At 36.4% G+C, this 24,124-nt stretch overlaps 1 protein-coding gene across 3 annotated transcripts in view; it reads left to right on the top strand.

Annotated features, from left to right (window-relative positions):
• NUBPL (nucleotide binding protein like) overlaps positions 1-24,124 on the top strand; it is a 222,916-nt gene that overhangs the window by 78,537 nt on the left and 120,255 nt on the right. For 2 of the 3 annotated variants that reach the window (XM_045450636.1, XM_045450638.1), the window contains one exon: positions 10,878-10,968. In XM_045450636.1, coding sequence (XP_045306592.1) covers positions 10,879-10,968 — 90 coding nt within the window. In that variant the 5' untranslated portion in view covers position 10,878. Of the gene's footprint in view, positions 1-10,747; positions 10,788-10,877; positions 10,969-24,124 lie in introns of those variants that run through there. The other variant, XM_045450635.1, reaches the window with a different exon arrangement.

The raw sequence follows: 24,124 nt of genomic DNA on the forward strand, positions 1-24,124 counted from the left end.
TCTGTTGGTTAAGCATCCAATTTTGGCTCGGGTCATGATCTCACAGTCTGTAGGACTCTGCTGACAGCTCAGAGCCTGGAGCCTGCTTCACATTCTATGTCTCCCTCTCTCTCTTCCCCTCCCTGCTCTCACTCTGTCTCTCTCTCAAAAATGAATAAATATTTTAAAAAATTAAAAAAAGAGAATATCTCATTGACAATATTTTAAGGAAGGATTTCTTAAACCATAAAGGATAAACCATAAAGGAAAAGGATAAACCATAAAGGGAAAAATTAATATATTTGATTACATAAAAAGTAAGAACTTCTGGGGGTGCCTGCCTGGCTCATTTGGTAGAGCATGTGCCTCTTGATTTGGGGGTTGTAAGTTCGAGCCCCACAATGGGTGTAGAGATTACTTAAAAAGAAAATATATAAAAAAGACCTTTTATTCAGAAGACACTATAAACAGTTAAGCAGAGTCTTGTTCAGGATAATGGACATGAATGCCTAGTGCATTTGATTAACGTATTTGATATTTACAAAACTGGAAGGTAGTTTAGGAGCAAATTACTAGGAAATACATAGAAAATGAAGGAAACACATGCACCACAAGATCTGCCTATCATCAATTCATGGAAACAAAGGAAAAATAATCATATTTTATGTCATCTTGCTCAGCTATTCATAGCATTTACATGATTATCTAATTAAAATGGTGATATAATTACATAGAGAGGATGAGTGCCGGAAAAGTGTACCTGTGTTCACGAAAAAATTACTAAATCCTATAAAATTTTATGAGACAACTAAAAGTTGTGAAAATTTGAATAAGGTTCACAGATTAGTTAATCATATTGTATCAGTGTTAGTTTCCTGGTTGTGATAATTGTACTATGGTTATGTAAGATGTTAACATTAAGGAAAGCTAGGTAAAAGGCATATGAAGACTGTACTATTTTTGCAACTTTCTATAAGCCTCAGATTAATTCAAAATGAGAAGTTAAAAAAATCATTTGGGTTGAGAGTTGTTGGCTCTGGGGGGTAAGAAATGGAAGAGGGTTGTAAGATTATTGACTTTCAGTAACAGTTTTATAGTACAACTTGACTCTTTAATCTGTATCCATATGTAATTGGAGAAAATCAAAGTATAAAAAATACAGAGCACAATGGTGAACAGTTACTCTGAAAGTTTAAGTTGGATGCTTTGGGGAAAAACTGACATATAAACCATGCCTATATGTTTTGTCTACAGTTCTCAATTTCAGTCTCTTTAAGAAGGAGAAACAGGCTAAAAGACACTGATGAAATCTGACTGCAAAATTCTACTAGATTTTTATGATCTGTCCTAGACTTTTAGCTCAACACTAGTCCAAGTTGCGTAAAGTATCTAGAGGGCTTTTTCTATACCTTATTATGGTGAAATAGACTATAGTAGCAAGAATGAATGAGAATGTGGCTACACAGATCGTTTGATAAAAGAAACCATATTTTATAATAATATAAATTATTTTATAGTTTATATACTTTTTAGTTGACTGTAAACTGTAATTTCTTTTCCTGTTTTGTTTTTTTGTTTTGTTTTGTTTTTTGTAGGTACTTGGTCATAAACAGTAGATTGTTTTTCCCTCGAGATTAATGCAACTTCTTGTCTCCAATGACAAAGGGGAGTTTAAAATATATTTTTTTATTGTGGTAAAATACACATAACATAAAGCTTACCATCTTAACCTTTTTTTATTTTTTTTATTTATTTTTTTTTATTATTTTTATTTTTTTTATTTATTTATTTTTATAATATATGAAATTTATTGTCAAATTGGTTTCCATAAAACACCCAGTGCTCATCCCAAAAGGTGCCCTCCTCAATACCCATCACCCACCCTCTCCTCCCTCCCACCCCCCATCAACCCTCAGTTTGTTCTCAGTTTTTAACAGTCTCTTATGCTTTGGCTCTCTCCCACTCTAACCTCTTTTTTTTTTTTTTTTTCTTTTTTTCCTCCCCCTCCCCCATGGGTTCCTGTTACGTTTCTCAGGATCCACATAAGAGTGAAACCATATGGTATCTGTCTTTCTCTGTATGGCTTATTTCACTTAGCATCACACTCTCCAGTTCCATCCACGTTGCTACAAAAGGCCATATTTCATTTTTTCTCATTGCCACGTAGTATTCCATTGTGTATATAAACCACAATTTCTTTATCCATTCATCAGTTGATGGACATTTAGGCTCTTTCCATAATTTGGCTATTGTTGAGAGTGCTGCTATGAACATTGGGGTACAAGTGCCCCTATGCATCAGTACTCCTGTATCCCTTGGATAAATTCCTAGCAGTGCTATTGCTGGGTCATAGGGTAGGTCTATTTTTAATTTTCTGAGGAACCTCCACACTGCTTTCCAGAGCGGCTGCACCAATTTGCATTCCCACCAACAGTGCAAGAGGGTTCCCGTTTCTCCACATCCTCGCCAGCATCTACAGTCTCCTGATTTGTTCATTTTGGCCACTCTGACTGGCGTGAGGTGATACCTGAGTGTGGTTTTGATTTGTTATTTCCCTGATAAGGAGCGACGCTGAACATCTTTTCATGTGCCTGTTGGCCATCCGGATGTCTTCTTTAGAGAAGTGTCTATTCATGTTTTCTGCCCATTTCTTCACTGGGTTATTTGTTTTTCGGGTGTGGAGTTTGGTGAGCTCTTTATAGATTCTGGATACTAGCCCTTTGTCCGATATGTCATTTGCAAATATCTTTTCCCATTCCGTTGGTTGCCTTTTAGTTTTGTTGGTTGTTTCCTTTGCTGTGCAGAAGCTTTTTATCTTCATAAGGTCCCAGTAATTCACTTTTGCTTTTAATTCCCTTGCCTTTGGGGATGTGTCCAGTAAGAGATTGCTACGGCTGAGGTCAGAGAGGTCTTTTCCTGCTTTCTCCTCTAAGGTTTTGATGGTTTCCTGTCTCACATTCAGGTCCTTTATCCATTTTGAGTTTATTTTTGTGAATGGTGTCAGAAAGTGGTCTAGTTTCAACCTTCTGCATGTTGCTGTCCAGTTCTCCCAGCACCATTTGTTAAAGAGGCTGTCTTTTTTCCATTGGATGTTCTTTCCTGCTGTGTCAAAGATGAGTTGACATACGTTTGTGGGTCTAGTTCTGGGGTTTCTATTCTATTCCATTGGTCTATGTGTCTGTTTTTGTGCCAATACCATGCTGTCTTGATGATGACAGCTTTGTAGTAGAGGCTAAAGTCTGGGATTGTGATGCCTCCTGCTTTGGTCTTCTTCTTCAAAATTCCTTTGGCTATTCGGGGCCTTTTGTGGTTCCATATGAATTTTAGGATTGCTTGTTCTAGTTTCGAGAAGAATGCTGGTGCAATTTTGATTGGGATTGCATTGAATGTGTAGATAGCTTTGGGTAGTATTGACATTTTGACAATATTTATTTTTCCAATCCATGAGCAGGGAATGTCTTTCCATTTCTTTAAATCTTCTTCAATTTCCTTCGTAAGCTTTCTATAGTTTTCAGCATACAGATCCTTTACATCTTTGGTTAGATTTATTCCTAGGTATTTTATGCTTTTTGGTGCAATTGTGAATAGGATCAGTTTCTTTATTTGTCTTTCTGTTGCTTCATTGTTAGTGTATAAGAATGCAACTGATTTCTGTACATTGATTTTGTATCCTGCGACTTTGCTGAATTCATGTATCAATTCTAGCAGACTTTTGGTGGAGTCTATCGGATTTTCCATGTATAATATCATGTCATCTGCAAAAAGCGAAAGCTTGACTTCATCTTTGCCAATTTTGATGCCTTTGATTTCCTTTTGTTGCCTGATTGCTGATGCTAGAACTTCCAGCACTATGTTAAACAACAGCGGTGAGAGTGGGCATCCCTGTCGTGTTCCTGATCTCAGGGAAAAAGCTCTCAGTTTTTCCCCGTTGAGGATGATGTTAGCTGTGGGCTTTTCATAAATGGCTTTTATGATCCTTAAGTATGTTCCTTCTATCCCGACTTTCTTAAGAAAGGGTGCTGGATTTTGTCAAAGGCCTTTTCTGCATCGATTGACAGGATCATATGGTTCTTCTCTTTTTTTTTGTTAATGTGATGTATCACGTTGATTGATTTGCGAATGTTGAACCAGCCCTGCATCCCAGGGATGAATCCCACTTGATCATGGTGAATAATTCTTTTTATATGCCGTTGAATTCGATTTGCTAGTATCTTATTGAGAATTTTTGCATCCATATTCATCAGGGATATTGGCCGGTAGTTCTCTTTTTTTACTGGGTCTCTGTCTGGTTTAGGGATCAAAGTAATACTGGCTTCATAGAATGAGTCTGGAAGTTTTCCTTCCCTTTCTATTTCTTGGAATAGCTTGAGAAGGATAGGTATTATCTCTGCTTTAAACGTCTGGTAGAACTCCCCTGGGAAGCCATCTGGTCCTGGACTCTTATTTGTTGGGAGATTTTTGATAACCGATTCAATTTCTTCGCTGGTTATGGGTCTGTTCAAGCTTTCTATTTCCTCCTGATTGAGTTTTGGAAGAGTGTGGGTGTTCAGGAATTTGTCCATTTCTTCCAGGTTGTCCAATTTGTTGGCATATAATTTTTCATAGTATTCCCTGATAATTGTTTGTATCTCTGAGGGATTGGTTGTAATAATTCCATTTTCATTCATGATTTTATCTATTTGGGTCATCTCCCTTTTCTTTTTGAGAAGCCTGGCTAGAGGTTTCTCAATTTTGTTTTTCAAAAAACCAACTCTTGGTTTCGTTGATCTGCTCTACAGTTTTTTTAGACTCTATATTGTTTATTTCTGCTCTGATCTTTATTATTTCTCTTCTTCTGCTGGGTTTAGGCTGCCTTTGCTGTTCTGCTTCCATTTCCTTTAGGTGTGCTGTTAGATTTTGTATTTGGGATTTTTCTTGTTTCTTGAGATAGGCCTGGATTGCAATGTATTTTCCTCTCAGGACTGCCTTCGCTGCGTCCCAAAGCGTTTGGATTGTTGTATTTTCATTTTCGTTTGTTTCCATATATTTTTTAATTTCTTCTCTAATTGCCTGGTTGACCCACTCATTCTTAGTAGGGTGTTCTTAACCTCCATGCTTTTGGAGGTTTTCCAGACTTCTTTCTGTGGTTGATTTCAAGCTTCATAGCATTGTGGTCTGAAAGTATGCATGGTATAATTTCAATTCTGGTAAACTTATGGAGGGCTGTTTTGTGACCCAGTATATGATCTATCTTGGAGAATGTTCCATGTGCACTCGAGAAGAAAGTATATTCTGTTGCTTTGGGATGCAGAGTTCTAAATATATCTGTCAAGTCCATCTGATCCAATGTCTCATTCAGGGCCCTTGTTTCTTTATTGATCGTGTGTCTAGATGATCTATCCATTTCTGTAAGTGGGGTGTTAAAGTCCCCTGCAATTACCACATTCTTATCAATAAGGTTGCTTATGTTTATGAGTAGTTGTTTTATATATTTGGGGGCTCCGGTATTCGGCGCATAGACATTTATAATTGTTAGCTCTTCCTGATGGATAGACCCTGTAACTATTATATAATGTCCTTCTTCATCTCTTGTTACAGCCTTTAATTTAAAGTCTAGTTTGTCTGATATAAGTATGGCTACTCCAGCTTTCTTTTGGCTTCCAGTAGCATGATAAATAGTTCTCCATCCCCTCACTCTCAATCTAAAGGTGTCCTCAGGTCTAAAATGAGTCTCTTGTAGACAGCAAATAGATGGGTCTTGTTTTTTTATCCATTCTGATACCCTATGTCTTTTGGTTGGCGCATTTAATCCATTTACATTCAGTGTTATTATAGAAAGATACGGGTTTAGAGTCATCGTGATGTCTGTATGTTTTATGCTTGTAGTGATGTCTCTGGTATTTTGTCTCACAGGGTCCCCCTTAGGATCTCTTGTAGGGCTGGTTTAGTGGTGACAAATTCCTTCAGTTTTTGTTTGTTTGGGAAGACCTTTATCTCTCCTTCTATTCTAAATGACAGACTTGCTGGATAAAGGATTCTCGGCTGCATATTTTTTCTGTCTAGCACACTGAAAATCTCGTGCCAATTCTTTCTGGCCTGCCAAGTTTCAAAAGAGAGATCAGTCACGAGTCTTATAGGTCTCCCTTTATATGTGAGGGCACGTTTACCCCTTGCTGCTTTCAGAATTTTCTCTTTATCCTTGTATTTTGCCAGTTTCACTATGATATGTCGTGCAGAAGATCGATTCAAGTTCCGTCTGAAGGGAGTTCTCTGTGCCTCTTGGATTTCAATGCCTTTTTCCTTCCCCAGTTCAGGGAAGTTCTCAGCTATTATTTCTTCAAGTACCCCTTCAGCACCTTTCCCTCTCTCTTCCTCCTCTGGGATACCAATTATGCGTATATTATTTCTTTTTAGTGTATCACTTAGTTCTCTAATTTTCCCCTCATACTCCTGGATTTTTTTATCTCTCTTTCTCTCAGCTTCCTCTTTTTCCATAACTTTATTTCTAGTTCACCTATTCTCTCCTCTGCCTCTTCAATCCGAGCTGTGGTGGTTTCCATTTTGTTTTGCATTTCATTTAAAGCGTTTTTCAGCTCCTCGTGACTGTTCCTTAGTCCCTTGATCTCTGTAGCAAGGGATTCTCTGCTGTCCTGTATACTGTTTTCAAGCCCGGCGATTAATTTTATGACTATTATTCTAAATTCACTTTCTGTTATATTATTTAAATCCTTTTTGATCAGCTCATTAGCTGTTGTTATTTCCTGGAGATTCTTCTGAGGGGAATTCTTCCGCTTGGTCATTTTGGATAGTCCCTGGCGTGGTGAGGACCTGCAGGGCACTTCCCCTGTGCTATGGTGTAAAACTGGAGTTGGTGGGCGGGGCCGCACTCTGACCTGATGTCTGCCCCCAGCCCACCGCTGGGGCCACAGTCAGACTGGTGTGTGCCTTCTCTTCCCCTCTCCTAGGGGCGGGATTCACTGTGGGGTGGCGTGGCCGTCTGGGCTACTTGCACACTGCCAGGCTTGTGATGCTGGGGATCTGGCGTATTAGCTGGGGTGGGTAGGCAAGGTGCACGGGGGCAGGAGGGGCAGGCTTAGCTCGCTTCTCCTTAGATGCTCCACTTCAGGAGGGGCCCTGTGGCAGCGGGAGGGAGTCAGACCCGCTGCCGGAGGTTTGGCTCCTCCGCAGAAGCACAGAGTTGGGTGTTTGCGCGGAGCGAGCAAGTTCCCTGGCAGGAACTGGTTCTCTTTGGGATTTTGGCTGGGGGATGGGCGAGGGAGATGGCGCTGGCGAGCGCCTTTGTTCCCCGCCAAGCTGAGCTCTGTCGTCCGGGGGCTCAGCAGCTCTCCCTCCCTTTGTCCTCCAGCCTTCCCGCTTTCCGAGCAGAGCTGTTAACTTATGACCTCCCAGACGCTAAGTCGCGCTTGCTGTCGGAACACAGTCCGTCAGGCCCCTCCGCTTTTGCCAGCCAGACTCGGGGGCTCTGCTTGGCCGGCGAGCCGCCCCTCCGCCCCGGCTCCCTCCCGCCAGTCCGTGGAGCGCGCACCGCCTCGCCGCCCTTCCTACCCTCTTCCGTGGGCCTCTCGTCTGCGCTTGGCTCCGGCGACTCCGTTCTGCTAATCCTCTGGCGGTTTTCTGGGTTATTTAGGCAGGTGTAGGTGGAATCTAAGTGATCAGCAGGACGCGCGGTGAGCCCAGCGTCCTCCTACGCCGCCATCTTCCCCTCATTCCCCCTTAACCTTTTTTTAAAATAAAGTTTATTTGTTTATTTTAGAGAGAGAGTGCATGCACGTGGGGGGAGGGGCAGCGAGAGAAGGGGAGAGAGAGAATCCCAAGCAGACTCTGCATTGTCAGATCACGTGAGATCATGACCTGAGCTGAAATCAAGAGTCAGTCGCTTAACCAACTGATCCACCTGGGCACCCCACCATCTTAACCATTTTTAAGTATACCGTTCACTGGCCTTTTAAATACATTCATAATGTTTTGCAGCCATCACCACTGTCCATCTCCATAGCTCTTCTTGTCTTGTAAAACTGAAACTTTATACCTTTCAAACAGTAACTCCTCACTGCCACCTCCCATGCTGCTGGCAACTGCCATTCTCCTTTTTGTCTGTATGATTTTTACTACTTTACGTATTTCACGTAAGGGGAATCATACAGTATTTCTCTTTTGTGACTGGCTTATTTCACTTAGCATAATGTCCTCAGGGTTCATCCATGTTATAGCATGTCAGAATTTCCTTCCTCTTTAAGACTTTAATAATTTAAAGTATTCTATTATGTACCTATATCTATATCTGTATCTATATATATGGATATATACATATATATACACACATAGACACACACCACATTTGGCTTATCCATTCATCTGTCAGTGGACACTTGGGTTACTTACACATTGTAGCTATTGTGAATAATTCCCCTATGAACATGAGTGTACACCTATATCTTCAAGACCCTGAGACCCTCATTTCATTCCCTTTCTGTATGTACTAAGAAGTGGAGTTCCTGGTTCATATGGTAATTTATTTTTAGGTTTTTGAGGAGCCACCATATTATTTTCCATAGCAGCTATACCTTTTTATATTTCTACCAGTAGTGTACAAGTATTCTTCAAACTTCTGCATATTCTTACCAGTACTTCTTATTTTCTGTGTTTGTCAGTTCTTTTTTTTTTTTAAATGGTAGCCATTCTAATAGGTATGAGATGGTATCTTATGGTAATTTTGATTCAAATTTCCCTAATGATCAGTGATGTTGAATATTTTTCCATGTGCTTTTTGGCTATTTGTATATCTTCCTTGAGGAAATGTTTCTTCACTTCCTTTGCCCATTTTTGAATTATGTTTCATTTTTTGCTGCTGTTGTTGAGTTTTAAGATTTAACATATTCTGTGTTACTCGGCAATCAAAAAGAATGAAGTCTTGCCATTTGCAATAACATGGATGGAACTAGACAGTATTGTGCTAAGTGAAATTAGAGAAAGACAAATATCATATGACTTCACTCATGTTGAATTTGAGATACAAAACAGATGAACATGAGGGAAGGAGAGCAAAAATAACATAAAAATAGGGATGGGGACAAACCATAAGAGACTCATAAATACAGGAAAGGGTTGCTGGAGGGATAATGGGTGGGGGGATGGGCTAATTGGACAAGGGGTGTTAAGGAGGACACTTGTTGGGATGAGCACTGGGTGTTATATGTAGGTGATGAATCACTAGATTCTATTCCTGAAGTCATTATTGTATTGTTAACTAACTTGGATGTGAATTAAAAAAAAATGAAACAAAAAGATTTAATATACTCTGGATATGAATCCCTTATAAGATACATGATTTATAAATGTTTTCTCTCATTTTGTGGCTTACTATTTTACTTGTTGATTTACATTTTGAGTTAATTTTTGCATATGGTGTTAGGTAAGGGTCTGACTTCATTCTTCTGCCTGTGGGTATCCAGTTTTCTCAGCACCATTTGTGGAAAAGACTGTCCTTTCCTCATTGAATGATCTTGGCCTCCTGTCAAAAACGACTTGATTATATATGTGATGGTTTATTTCTAGGCTGTCTATTCTATTCCACTGGTCTTTATATCTGTCTTTATGCTGGTACCTCACTGATTTGCTTACTTCAGCTTTGCAGTTAAGTTTTGAAACCAGGAGCTATGAATCCTTCAGCTTTGTTCTTCTTTTCTAGATTGATTTGTCTATTTGGGATCCCTTGAGATTCCATATGAATTTTAGGATGGGTTTTTTTGTTTGTTTCTGCAAAAAATGTCATTGGGATTTGACATAGGGTTCCATTGAATTTGTAGATTGCTTTAGGCAGTATTCGCAATATTAAGTCTTCCAGTCAATGAACATGATAGGTGTTTCCTTTTATTTATGTCGTCTTTGATTTTTTTCAGCAATGGTTTGAGGTTTTCATTGTACAAATCTTTCATCTCCTTGGTTAGGTTAATTCTTTTGATTGTTTTTGATGTTGTTACAAATGGAAGTGTTTTCATAATTTTCTTTTCAGATTGTTGTTAGTTTGTAGAAATGCAGTGGATATTTGTGTGTTGACTTGTATCCTGCTACTTAGTTGAATTCATTAATAGCTTTAATAGTCTTTTTGTGGAATCTTAAGGATTTTCTATAAATAAGATCATATCACCTGCGAACAGAGAAAACTTTTTCCTTTCTAATTTGGATGCTGTTTGTTTCTTTTTCTTGCCTCATTGCTCTGGCTCTCTCAATATTATGTTGAATAAAAATGACAGAAGTGAGAGTGTCCCTGTCTTGTTCCTGATCTTAGGGGAAAACTTTCAGTCTTTTACCATTGACTAGGATGTTTGCTGTGGTTTTTAATATATGACGTTTATTAATGTTGCGATACAAAATAGAGAACTTATTAGATGCATGCATGTGTATTTGTATGTGTACTTGTCATGTATACACATACTAAACACGTATGTAATTTATATATTTATATATATGAATAAAATTGATGGATACAATTACTTATGGAGGCTATTTTTTTAGAAACACTTGAAAATTATATGTTTCTTAAAACTTTATCCCAACTATTTTTAGATGTATCTATTGTAAGTATTGGTTGTGTGCTTGGTATAATGTTTAAACTGTTGTTTATTGAGATGAATAAGTTGGAAGTTAAAGAGCAGCAGTTTGAATAGCCCATTTGTATTTTTAATTTGACACTTTTTGATAAGAAAATAAGTCAGTATGTTTGTATATTCTAAAAGAGAGTTTTGTATTTTTTATTTTTTAACTTCAGACAACCTAATGAGGCCTCTTTTGAATTATGGTATTGCTTGGTAAGTATATCTTTTTTACTTTATGTTACTTTTCAGAATAATATTGATTAATATATGTAAATTAGCTATATTTTTGGTTTACTCTTGCAGTATGTCTATGGGCTTCCTGGTTGAAGAGACTGCACCAGTTGTTTGGAGAGGCCTTATGGTAATGTCAGCTATTGAGAAGCTATTGAGGCAGGTAAGAAAATTGAATTAAGTGTCATTTTATTATTGGCACATTATTGTTAATGCATTTGCTGATTGGAGAGTGGTTAATATTTGCAGTCAGGCTTGAGATGTTTTGCAAAAGAATCCAACTAATCGACTGGATGTATAATGAATTATGTGGCACCAAGACCAGTTTCACTGGTCTGTGATTTAATCTTACCCATTGCTTATGATTACCGAAAATCTTAATGTCTTATTTTATATTGTTCTTTTGCTTTGTTCAGAGTCTGCAGTCAGATGATGAAATCTATAAGTAATCTGCCTTCTTTAGATTTATGTTTAATCTCATTGTGGCCAATATTGAGTTATAAGGGCAGTGTAGACATTCTTGCATGTAGAAAAAAATTATATAAATCATGCTCACGTTTTAAAATTGCTTTAGAACAAAATAAAATTTTGTTTTACTCTGAGTACATCTGGCTCTTTATTTATGTATATAATATCTGCCCAATCAACTTTAATTTATCCTTAAGGAAGAGAACAGTTGATTGGATAATCTAAAAATATCAGATGGGATATATGTTATTTATAGAAATAATTTTAATTTTTTTCTAGTAGCTGTGAATTTGTAGTTAATTATGTTCTAGATAAATATTATAAGTAATTTGGATTTTCTCCATCCATTTACAGCAATTATCCCTTATTTATTCAGATTTTACTTTGGGTCAGGAATTACGTGATAAGCTGACAATTCTAATCATAGATATTCCTATATTCATTTCTAGTTGAAATAGTTGGTAAATGAAATATGTCTTGAACTCTGAAACTCTTTTTTAATGTTACATCTTGTCTTCCTTCTGCTGCTTAAGTTCTGATAAATGTGCTTTTTGATCTCTGGTCCCAGAGTCCTGCTACTTTCCTAGTGCGTTCAAGTCTCGTGGCTGCATTTCCTCCCCTTTTATACTCGGATCCCATAGTTGGCTATTTCAGTTGTATTCCCAACAACACCCCTTCTTTACCAATTCCTTTGTGACCTTGATCTTTAACCTTTATTTGTGTGGATTAACTCAGCCTCTTTTTTTTTTTTTAAGGAAATTCTACAACAGTCTTTATTCAGGTTATAATTAAAGTGGGAATATAATTAAAGTGGGAATTTGGAAACACCAAGAGGAAAATTCTGATTTTGTCATCAGAATATTCTAAATATTAATTTTCCCTTCCTATGTTACTGTTATAATTCTCAACAGGAAATGATTCAAATTTTTTCCTAAGCCTTATGGATGGTCACAAGAAAATGGAAATACTTGTATTTTTCAAAGTGATCAGAGTCTTGGAGATCCAAGTCAGTGATAAGAGACACAGAGATATAGCCAAGTATTGGTGCTGTCCTCTAAGGGAAGCAGGATCCTGCCTCCAAGTGTCCTTTTTAAGTACTAAGACCCATTTAAACCTCAGACTGCAACAGGTGATGAAAACATCTCTGGCAAAAGAGCCCCTGAGGGTAGACGAGAGAGACCCAGTATGCATGTACCCTCAGGAGAGGGGCAAAGGGAGTTTCCCATGGAGGAGTGAAAGTAAACCTGACAGTACACATTAATTAGGCTGCAAAAAATTTGTGCCTGAAACTCACACTTATATTTAGTACCTGCTTTTATAAATGAAGAAAACCTTATGAAACCAGAGGTAAAAGATCAAAGAAGAAACCAGATTTATTATTTTTTTATTCTGACGTGTTAGGGAAGAGAGGAGGGGCAGGATCCTGATTCCACATTATCAGTCAATGTCCTTCCATAACCCAGCCTCTTTTATCTACTGCTGAATACTGTTGGAGTTATAGAATAATTATGGTAATTGCTGGCATTATACATTTTTGATTTCTGAATTCAAGCCACACTCCCATCATGTCAGTCATCCGACATTATTCATGTTCTTCTCAACAGTTATCAAATACTAAGCTTAAGAAATATTGATGGAATTTGGTAGTCTGGTAGAGGCCCTAGTGGAGATTTGGAGATTTGGCTTCCTGACACATAAGTCATATAAAAGTCACAGTTTAGGGGAGCCTGGGTGGCTCAGTCAGTTAAGCATCTGACTTTGGCTCAGGTCATGATCTCACGGTTCATGAGTTCAAGCTCTGCATCTAGCTCTGTGCTGACAGCCCAGAGCCTGGAGCCTGCTTCAGATTGTGTGTCTCCCTCTCTCTCTGCCCCTCCCCTGCTTGTGCTCTTTGTCTCTCAAAAATAAGTGTTAAAAAAATTAAGAAAAAAAGTTACTGTTTACTCACATAAATGCTGAAGGTCCATTTTTAGCAAAACATGCTGCAAAATATCAGGATGAAAGATGAGGTGAGAAAATGGATCTATAGCTTATTTTACTGGGATACTCTGTAAGATATTAGGACATTACACTGTATATTCACCTTACAGTCTTTTTAAAAGTTACTTTTATCATTTGCACATTTTAATTGGGGGTGAAAAGTTGATATTTTTGGACTATACTGTGACCAGTGTTTATCATCTGAGTTGCTAATTAGGGAGTGTTTTATTTTTGTTTTTTGTTTTGCTTTAGGAAAGCACACCAACACTTGGTAAGTTTAACATCTTTTGTGAAAATTTAGTGGCTCGATAGTTGCTCTGTACAGCAGTGAACTGTGGAGGCTACCTGATTCATTGGCTAATAGAAAAAAAATTGCATATAACATATATACAGAAGAGTGTACAAGTCATAAGTGCACAGCTAGATGGATTATCCCCAAGTGAAAATACCTATATAATTATTCAGGACATGATAAATAGAATATAGAAGTTCCTTTCATGTCTCTTCATAGTTACTCTTTTGAGGAAGAAGATAAATGCTTATGGTCAGTCTACCATCTTGAACTGAAAGCCTGGTTTAAAGTTTTTTCCCTCTCCCTTGTGAGATTTTATTGAGTTAAACTTATGCATACTATGGGATGCAGAGATCTTACAAATATGGTTTAGTTATTTTTGATAAATGTGTATATATCTGTGTAACCATACCCCAATCAAGACAGAGAACATTTCCATCCCCCATAGTGTTTCATTGGGCATTCTTTTATTCAATCTCCCACTCATAGGCCATCACAGTTGTGATTTCCAGTATCATAAATGAGTTCTGCTTGTTCTCACACTTCATATAAATGGAAACCTACAGAATGTAGTTGTATTTGGTTTCTTTCTCTTAGCCTAATGCGTTTGAACATCATCCTTTTGTTGCCTGATCAGTAAATGAGTCCCTTTTTATTGCTCAGTAGTATTCATTGCATGAATATAATCAAATACTGTTTGTTCTTCTATTGATGGACTTTTGGGTAGACTCCAGTTTTTGGCTATTATGAATAATGCTGCTATAAATACTTGTACCAGAGTTCATAAGAGTTTCAGTTGCTTCGCATCTTGTCAGCATTTGGTGTTGTCAGTCTCTTCACTAGTGGATGTAAAATGGTATCTTCTTATCATTTTAGTTTGTGCTTCCCTGATGTTCAGTGATGTTTAGCCCCTTTTTATGTGTGTATTAGATATCACTGTGTCTTCCTTTATGAAGTGTCTGTGAAGTCTTCTACTCATTTTTTTATTGGCTCATTTTTCTTCTTATAATTGAGTTGTAAGAGTTTTAATATATTCTGGCTGTGAGTCCATTGTCAGATATATGTATTGGGAATATTTCTCCCAGTATGTGGCTTGCCTTTTGATTAACTGATGTTTTAAATTTTCATGAAATCCATTTTATCAAAAAAAATTTTTTTAATGCTGAATGCTTTTTGTGTCCTCTCTAAGAAATCTTTGCCTGTCAATCCAAGGTTACAAACATATTCTCATATATTATTGTCTCAGAGCTTTATAGTTCTGGTTTGCACATCTTAAATTTTGTGTGGGAAGTGAGATAAAGGTTTATATTTTTTCATAGTTGTGGTATAATAGTAAATATATTTGTTTTTGCTCTTGGGTCCTGGCACAAATCTCCTAAAACCCTTGGAATTTCCTGAGTTATCAATAGGAGTATCTTTTGTCATTTATGAGGAATCCCTTTTTGAGCACACCTGAGTTCATGCTAGTAAGGTGACTTACAGTGGGGACCCTGGATAGACTCATGATGGGGCTGGTCTCCAGAAAGACCCAAGTGTTTAGAGGATTGGGACTTTATCAGCCCCATCCACTGACCTCTGGGAAGGGGAAAGGGAAGGGGAAGTATGGTGTGGTTTAGATTAAGTAAGCTATGAAAACTTTCAATGAGCTTCTGCATTGGTGAATGTATTTACATCCTTGTGGGTTCTGCATACCTAGTTCTGTGGGGACAGAAGCTCGTATGCTGAGGGCCTTTTTGGACCTTGCTCTTTGTATCTCTTCATCAGGCTATTTATCTATATTCTTTCTGAAACCCTTTATAATAAACTAGTAAACATAAGTAAATGTTTCTCTGAGTTCTGTGAGCCACTCTTATAAATTAATCACACCTGAAGGGAAGGGGTTATGAAAACCTCTGATTTATAGCCCGTCAGTCCAGGCACAGGTAACAACCTAGACCTGTGATTGGTGTCTGAAGTGGGAGTAGTCTGGTAGGATTGAGTCCTTAACCTGTGAGATCTGATGCTGTGACACTGTCTACACCAGGTACAGTACCTGGTGTAGATAGGGTCAGAATCAAATTAATTGCTTGGTGAAGTTAGAAAACACATAATAGATTATCTAGTTGTTCTAGCACCATTTGTTTAAAAGATTTCCCTTTCCCTATTGAAGTGACTTGATACAACAGTAAATGAAAATCAGTTGAGTATATGTATATGGGTTTATCTCTAGGCACTCTGTTTCGTGTTCCATCTGTCTAGTTTAATCCTTACAGTAAAAGCATACTATCTTGATAATTGTGGCTGTGTAGAAAGCTTAAAGTCACAAAGTATGAGTCTTCCAGCTTTGTTTTTTTTCAAGATTGCTTTGCTTACTGTATGTTCTTTTCCATTTGTTTATAAATTTTAGAATCACCTTGTCAATTTGTACAGAAAAGCATGTTAGTATTTTATTAGGATGGTGTTGAATGTACAGATCATTTTTTTGTGTGAATCAAGATCCTGACAATATTGAGTCTTCTAATCCATGAGTATGGTATATTCCTACATTTATTTAGATTTTCTTTAATTTCTTGGAGTGATATATAGTTTTTAGTGTATGGGTCTTGTACTTCTTAGATTTATTCCAAATATTTTATGTTCTTGGATGACATTGGAATTGGAATTGTCTTTTGTATTTAATTTCAAATTGTTTGCTATTAGGGCATAAAATATACACTGTTTAGCTTTGTATATTAACCAACCTTGTGTTCTGTGATTTTACTGTATTTCTATTTTTAAGTAGGCATTATGTAGATTTCTTGGTATTTTATATGCACATGATTATGTTGTCTGTAAGTAAAACAGCTTCAATGCTTCCTTTCCAATCTATTTCTTTCATCTTATTTTCTCATTTTCTTATTGCACTGCCTAGGACCACAAGTATAATATTAAACAGAAAAGATGAGAGCAGACATCCTTGTCTTCATCTGGATTTGCAGGATAGGGTAACAATAAGTATTTCATCTTTAAGAATGATAGTGGTAGATTTTCACTGATGCCCTGTGTCCTTCCCATTTCTTTGTTTGCTAAGAGGTTTTATTGTGAAAGGGCATTGAATTTTTTCAAATGTTTTTTCCTCCCCATTTATGGAAATGATCATGTGTTTTTTATTTTATTAATGTAGTGATTTACATTGATTTTCTGTGTTAGACCAGCCTTGCATTCCTGGGATAAATTCTTGGGATATATTTTAATTATAATCAGTAATATTGGGGGTGCCTGGGTGGCTCAGTCGGTTGAGCATCCGACTTTTGATCTCAGCTCAGGTCTTGATCTCAGGGTCATGAGTTCAAGCCCTGCATTTGGCTCGTGCTGGGTGTGAAGCCTACTTAAAAAAAAAAAAAAGTAATATTATAATTACTTCTAATATATTGCAGGATTAAATTTGTTAACATTTTATTAAGGAGTTTTAGATCAGTATGTGCGACGAATATTATTTCCTAATTTGTTTTTCCTGTAATGTCTTTTTCTGGTATTGTATGGGAGCTGTCTTGGCTTTGTAATAGGAGTTTGGGAGTACTTTCCTCTTCTTCTATTTTGTGAAAGTGTTGGTGTAAAATTATTAGTTTTGGTGTAATGTTTGTATTTTATGGGATTTATCAAGGAAATATGGGGCTGGGATGTTTTGTTTTGTTTTGTTTTTCCTACTTGGTTGGGAGAAAGTTTCTGAGGATTAATTCTTTTCACACCTTTTAAGTTCATCTTCTTTCAGTTTTGTTGTGTTTCATAAGAGTTTATTATTTCACCTGAGTTATAGAATATATATATATATATATATATATATGTATATATATATATGTGTGTATATATATATATATGGTTGTTCATAATATTGCTTACTACCTTTTAAAATAGAATATGAGATGTGGTGTTTGCACTTTATTCCTAATATTGGTAATTTGTTTTTTCTCTCTTTTATTCTTGATTTTTCTTGCTTGGGTTTATCAATTTTGTTAATTTTTTCCAAGAATCAAATTTTGGCCTTTTAAATGTTCTCTATTTTATGTTTATTTCCTAGTTTGTTGTTTTCCACTGTTATTATACTCTTCCTTTTTTAAATTTCAGGCTTAATTTGTTTTTTTTTCAACCTTCTTAAGTTAGAAAGTTAGATAATTGATTTTAAACATTTCTCGTTTTCTATTTTATTTCATTTTTAAAAATTTTTAACATTTATTTATTCTTGAGAGAGAGAGAGAGGCAGAGCATGAGTGGGAGAGGGTCAGAGAGAAGGACACAGAATCTGAAGCAGCCTCCAGGCTCTCAGCTGTCAGCACAGAGCCTGACATGGGCTTCGAACTCATGAGCCGTGAGATCATGACTTGAACCAAAGTCAGATACTTCACTGACTGAGCCACCCAGGAGCCCCTCTCATTTTTTAGTATAAGTAGTTATGACTATAAATTTATCTTAAAAAAAATTTTTTTTTAATATGTTACTTATTTTTGAGAAGCAGGGGAGGGGCAGAGAGAGAGGGACAGAGGATCTGAAGTGGGCTCTGTGTAGAGGGCAACAAGCCTGATGTGGGGCTTGAACTCATGAACTGAGAGATCATGACCTAAGCTGAAGTCGGATACTCAACTGACTGAGCCACCCAGGTGCTCTGGCTGTAAATTTATCTTTAGTCATTGCTTAGAATTCTGCAAATTCTCCAGTGTTGTGATTTCATTGTCATTCAGTTTAAAGTAAATAATTTTTAATTTCCTTTTAAAATTTTTGTATGTGTTTAATTTTCCTAACATTTGGGGATCTTTTAAATAACTTACTGGTATTTATTTCTAGTGTAATTTTGTTTGGGTTAGAGAATTTACTCTGTAAAATTTCAATCTTTTAAAATTTTTGAGACTTTATGGACTAACATATGGTCCATCTTTCTGATTGTTCCATATGCTTTTAGAAAGAAATTGTATTTTTCAGCTGTTGTGATAATATTCTGTAAATACCATTGAGGTAAGTTGATAGTATTGTCAACTCTTTAATATCTTTATTGACTTCTTATCTAGTTACTTTGTCACCTACTGAGAGAGGATTACTTACTGTAATTAATTATATGGTTTGTTTTAAGTATACAGTTTTAACTTTTTTCTCAGTTTTCATCTATTTTTTCTTCCTTTTTTTTTTTCTATTTTCTTTTGGATAAATGAAATACTCAAAAAATTCTATTTAAATTCTTCTCTTGACTTTTTATCCATACATCTTCATATATTATTATTTTGTGGCTACTTTAGGGATTGTAATAAGCTTTCTTAACTTTTCATATTCTTCTTAAGGTTTATATTGTGCTACTTCATATAAAATTTTTTGAAGGTATTTTGTTAATTTTAATTTTAATTTTGATTCCAGTGTAGTTAACATACAACATTATATTAACTTCTGATATAAAATATAATGATTCAATAACTCTCTACTCATTGCTCATCAGGATAGTGTACTCTTAATCTCCTTCACCCATTTCACCCATCCTCCCACCCACCTCCCCTCTGGTAACCCTCACCTTTCTCTCTCTATAGTTAAGAGTCTGTTTCTTGGTTTTTCTCTGTTTCCCCTTTTTTCATTTGTTTTGTTTCTTAAATTCCACATATGAGTGAAATTCTAGTATTTGTCTCTGACTTATTTTGCTTAGCATTTTACTCTCTAGTTCCATCCATGTTATTGCAAATGACAAAATTTCATTCTTTTTTATGATTAATATTCCATTGTGTGTGTGTGTGTGTGTGTGTGTGTGTGTGTGTGTGTGTATATATATATATATATATATATATACCACATTTCTTTATCCATTCATCTATTGATGGACATTTGACTGCTTCCATAATTTGGCTATTGTAAAGAATGCTGCAATAAAAATAGGAGTGCATGTATCCTTTTGAAATTAGTGTTTTCATATTCTTTTTTTTAAATTTTTTAATTTTTATTTTTGAGAGAGAGAGAGAGAGAGAGAGAGAGCACATGTGGGGGAAGGGCAGAGAGAGGAGGACAGAGGATCTGACGCAGGCTCTGAGACCAATGTGGGGCTTGAAGTCACAAACTAGGAGATCATGACCTGAGCTGAACTGAACCACCACTGAACCACCAGTGTTTTCATATTCTTTGGGTAAATATCCAGTAGTACAATTACCTAATCAAATGGTAATTCTATCTTTAATTTTTTGAGGAACCTCCATACTGTTTTCCACAGTAGCTATACCAGTTTGCATTCACATCAATAGTGCATGAGGCTTTTTTATTCTCATACGCTTGCCAGCACTTGTTGTTTTTTGTGTTTTTTATTGTGGACATTCCGACATTTGTGAGTTGATATCTCATTGTGGTTCTGATTTGCATTTCCTTGATGATGAGTGATGTTAATCATCTTTTCATGTGTCTGTTGGCCAAATGCATGTCTCCTTTGGAGAAATGTCTGTGTTTGTGCTTGTTTTTTCACTGGATGATGGTGATGATGATGATGATGATGATGATGATGATGATTGGTGTTGAGTTGTATAATTTCTTTATATATTTTGGATGCTGACCCTTCATCAGATATGTCATTTGCAAATATCTTCTCCCATTCAGTATGTTGTTTAGTTTTGTTGATTGTTTCCATTGCTATGTAGAGGCTTTCTACATTGATGTAATCTCAATAGTTTGTTTTTGCTTTTGTTTCCCTTGCTTCAGGGGACCTATCTAGAAAAAAAAATGGTATGGCCAATGTCAGAGAAATTACTGCCTGTGCTTTCTTCTAAGATTTTTATGGTTTCAGGTCTCATGTTTCGTTCCTTAATCTATTTTGAATTTATTTTTGTGTATGGTGTAAGGAAGTGGTCCAGTTTCATTCTTCTGCATGTAGCTGTCCAGTTTTCCCAGCACCATTTGAAGAGACTGTTTTTTTCCCATTGCATATTCTTACCTCCTTCGTTGAAGATTGACCATAAAATTGTGGGTTTATTTCTAGGCTTTCTATCCTGTTCTGTTGATCTATGTGACTGTTTTTGTGCCAGCGGCATACTGTTTTGATTACTACAGCTTTGTAGTATAACTTGAAATTTGGAATTGTGATACCTCCAGCTTTGTTTTTCAAGATTGCTTTGGCTATTCAGGTCTTTTGTGATTCCATACAAATTTTAGGATTATTTGTTCTAGTTGTATGAAAAATGCTGTTGGTATTTTGATAGAGATTACATTAAATCTGTAGATTGCTTTGAGTAGTATGAACATTGTAACAATACTTGTTATTCCAGTCCGTGAGCATGGAATATCTTTTCATTTATTTGTGTAGTCTTCAATTTCTTTCATCAGTGTTTTGTAGTTTTCAGAGTTCAGAATTTCAGAGTTTCAGAGTTTTCAGTGTTTGTAGTTTTCAGAGTCGGATACTCTCTCTTATCTCCTTGGTTAAGTTTATTCCTAGGTATTTTATTATTTTTGGTGCAGTTGTAAATGGGATTGCTCTCTTAATTTCTGTTTCTCCTGCTTCATTATTAGTGTATGGAAATGCAACAGATTTCTATACATCGATTTTGTATTCTGCAACATCAATGAATTCATTTATCAATTCTACTAGTTTTTTGGTGGAGTATTTGGGGTTTTCTATATAGAGTATCAGGTCATCTGCCAGTAGTGAAAGTTTTATTTCTTCCTTACCATTCTGGATGTCTTTTAATTTTTTTGTGTGTCTGATTGTTATGGCTAGGACTTTCAGTACTGTGCTGAATGAAAGTTGTGAGAATGGATATTTTTATCTTGTTCCTGACCTTAGGAGAAAAGCTCTCAGTTTTCCCTATTTTTTTTTTAATTTTTTTAAAATAATTTTTTAAATTATTTATTTTTGAGACAGAGAGAGACAGAGCATGAAGGGGGGAGGGGCAGAGAGAGAGGGAGACACAGAATCTGAAGCAGGCTCCAGGCTCTGAGCCATCAGCCCAGAGCCCGACGCGGGGCTCAAACTCACGGACCGCGAGATTGTGACCTGAGCTGAAGTTGGACGCTCAACCGACTGAGCCACCCAGGCGCCCCTCAGTTTTCCCTATTGAGTATGATTTTAGCTATGGGTTTTTCATATATGGCGTTTGTACTGTTGAGGTATGTTCCCTCTAAACCTACTTTGTTTTAAGGGTTTGTATCATGATAATTTTTCCTCTTTACTAATTCCTTTTCCTCCCACAAAATCACCCACCCCAAACTAGGAATATCAATCAAAGAGAAGTCTTCAACCTATTACTTTTCTCTAGCTATAATTAACATAACTAAAGCCATGAAAGTAGAAGAGATGTCTCAGAAAGGATTATAGTAATGGTAATAATAGTGATGATACCTAATATCAGCAAATCTAATACCACACCAACTATACCATATATCATTTTATGTAGCACTAAAAGAGGAGAAAAACAACTAAGATGAGGATGAATCTAATATAAGAATCCTATATACAGCTGGGACCCCAAAGGACTACTCTCTCTTAGGAGAAAGACAAATGAAATATAAATCCACAATTTAGAAATAAATTGCAAGGAAATGTGCATCTATCAATTTGGGCACTGACATAAAGCAGAAAAATACCTCTGTAAGAAGATGAATCACAAGTTGTTACCCATGTAGCTTTCCAACCTGAATTCATACCACCAGTGGTCCCAAAAACCTCTAAAAGGGAAGTCAATTTAAAGTTCCCTCAGGTTGAAAATGCCTCAAGTTATTAGAGAAACAATACGAAACCTCTGGGAAAGAATCTGACAAAGCCAGGCATAAAGTAATTCTAAGAAGCCATCACTTATTAGATGCATCCTGATTAGAGAAATGTTAAATTATAGGGGAAAAAAAACTAATTTGTATTTGGAATGATAAAATACGACAGAAAAAGGGCACACTTATAGTTACTTGATATGATTTTTAAGCATTTTATACATACTAAGCACATTTAATCTTCACAACAATGTAACTGCCATAAACCCCATTTTATAGATAAAGAAACTATGGCTCACAGAGGTTTTTGCCCAAGGACATATAGCTAATTAGATGTGTCACTGAGATTGGATCCAGGCAGATGTGGATCCGGAGTCCATGCCCTTAGCTACTGAGCTATGGGCATATTTCTGGAGAACATCAATATTTAAGTGGTATACAGAGAAAAAGACTGCAAAGATATAAAGAAAATTATGCAAGCTGAAAGAAAAAAAGACAATAATCACAGGGAAAATTTTTTTAAGTGATGTCAGATTTCTCACTGGAAATAATGAAAGGCAGAAGACAATGGAACAGTACCTTAAAGAGCTGAAGAAAAAAATGCCAATGCAGAATTCTCTATGCAGTGAAAGGAGGAAGAGAAAATAAAACACATTTGCAATAAATGAAGGTTGAGAATATTTTTCACCAGTAGACCACACAACAAAAAGAATAAACAAAGTTCTTCAGGATAAAGAAAAGTGACAGATGAAACTCAGATCTAAAGAAATGAAAAGCACAGATATAGCAAATATGGGTAATTATGATAGACTATTTTCTTAGTTTCTTTAAAAGATAACTATTAAATAAACTGATAACACTGTATTGTGAAATTTATAATGGAGATTTATATATATACGTATATATAAACATACATGTATATAATGTAAATATACATGTGTATGTGTGTGTGTGTGTGTATAAATTTAAAATATGTTATTTATTTTTGAGAAGCAGGGGAGGGGCAGAGAGAGAGGGACAGAGGATCTGAAGTGGGCTCTGTGTAGACAGCAACAAGCCTGATGTGGGGCGTGAACTCATGAACTGAGAGATCGTGACCTGAGCTGAAGTCGGATACTCAACTGACTGAGCCACCCAGGTGCTCTGGCTGTAAATTTATCTTTAGTCATTGCTTAGAATTCTGCAAATTCTCCAATGTTGTGATTTCATTGTCATTCAGGGAGATAATAGGTGTTAGATGGTTATTTATAATACTTTAGTAGAACAGTAAATGAAGAAAGTCATAGGACTAACCATAAGTATGGATATATAAACAAGACCATGGTAGAAGTATATTCTGCTTGTTAGATAGAATTGGCCATGCAGGGGATTGTGGGGGCGTGGGGAAAGGAAAATAGGATGAAGGCTTAAGGAGGAATAAAAGGTATCAAATGAAAGCCCTTTTCATTGTTTTAGAAAGGGGCAGATATACCTTTTCCAAGGCAGAGGATACAGTGAAGAGAGACTGAAGTTCTAGAACATGGTAAGATTACTGGAAGAGGAATATTATGAAAGAGGCAAAGGGAATGGGATTAATAGTTTATGTAAATGAGTTATTTTTGGAAAGTAAGGCTAGTTCCAAGTTTGGTGAGTAAAATGGAAAAAAGAGTAGATGAGGGAACCCTATCAAACCTGGCACTAAAAGACAAAAGTTGTATTTCCTTGATCTTATCAGTGGAAGGACAAAGATAGTTTACTTAACAGCAGATTTGATCCACAAGTTTCAGTATTCATAAAAATCATCTAGGGAGCTAATTGAAATTCAGATTTATAGCTTCCCTGTTCCACTCCCCCACTTGAAGATTTTCCTTCAGTAAGTCCAAGGAAGGGCCAAGGAGTTTGCATTTTTAATAGATGATCCCAGGTGACT

Source organism: Leopardus geoffroyi, chromosome B3 (genome assembly GCF_018350155.1).
Source record: "Leopardus geoffroyi isolate Oge1 chromosome B3, O.geoffroyi_Oge1_pat1.0, whole genome shotgun sequence".
NCBI classification, from domain to species: Eukaryota; Metazoa; Chordata; class Mammalia; order Carnivora; family Felidae; genus Leopardus; species Leopardus geoffroyi.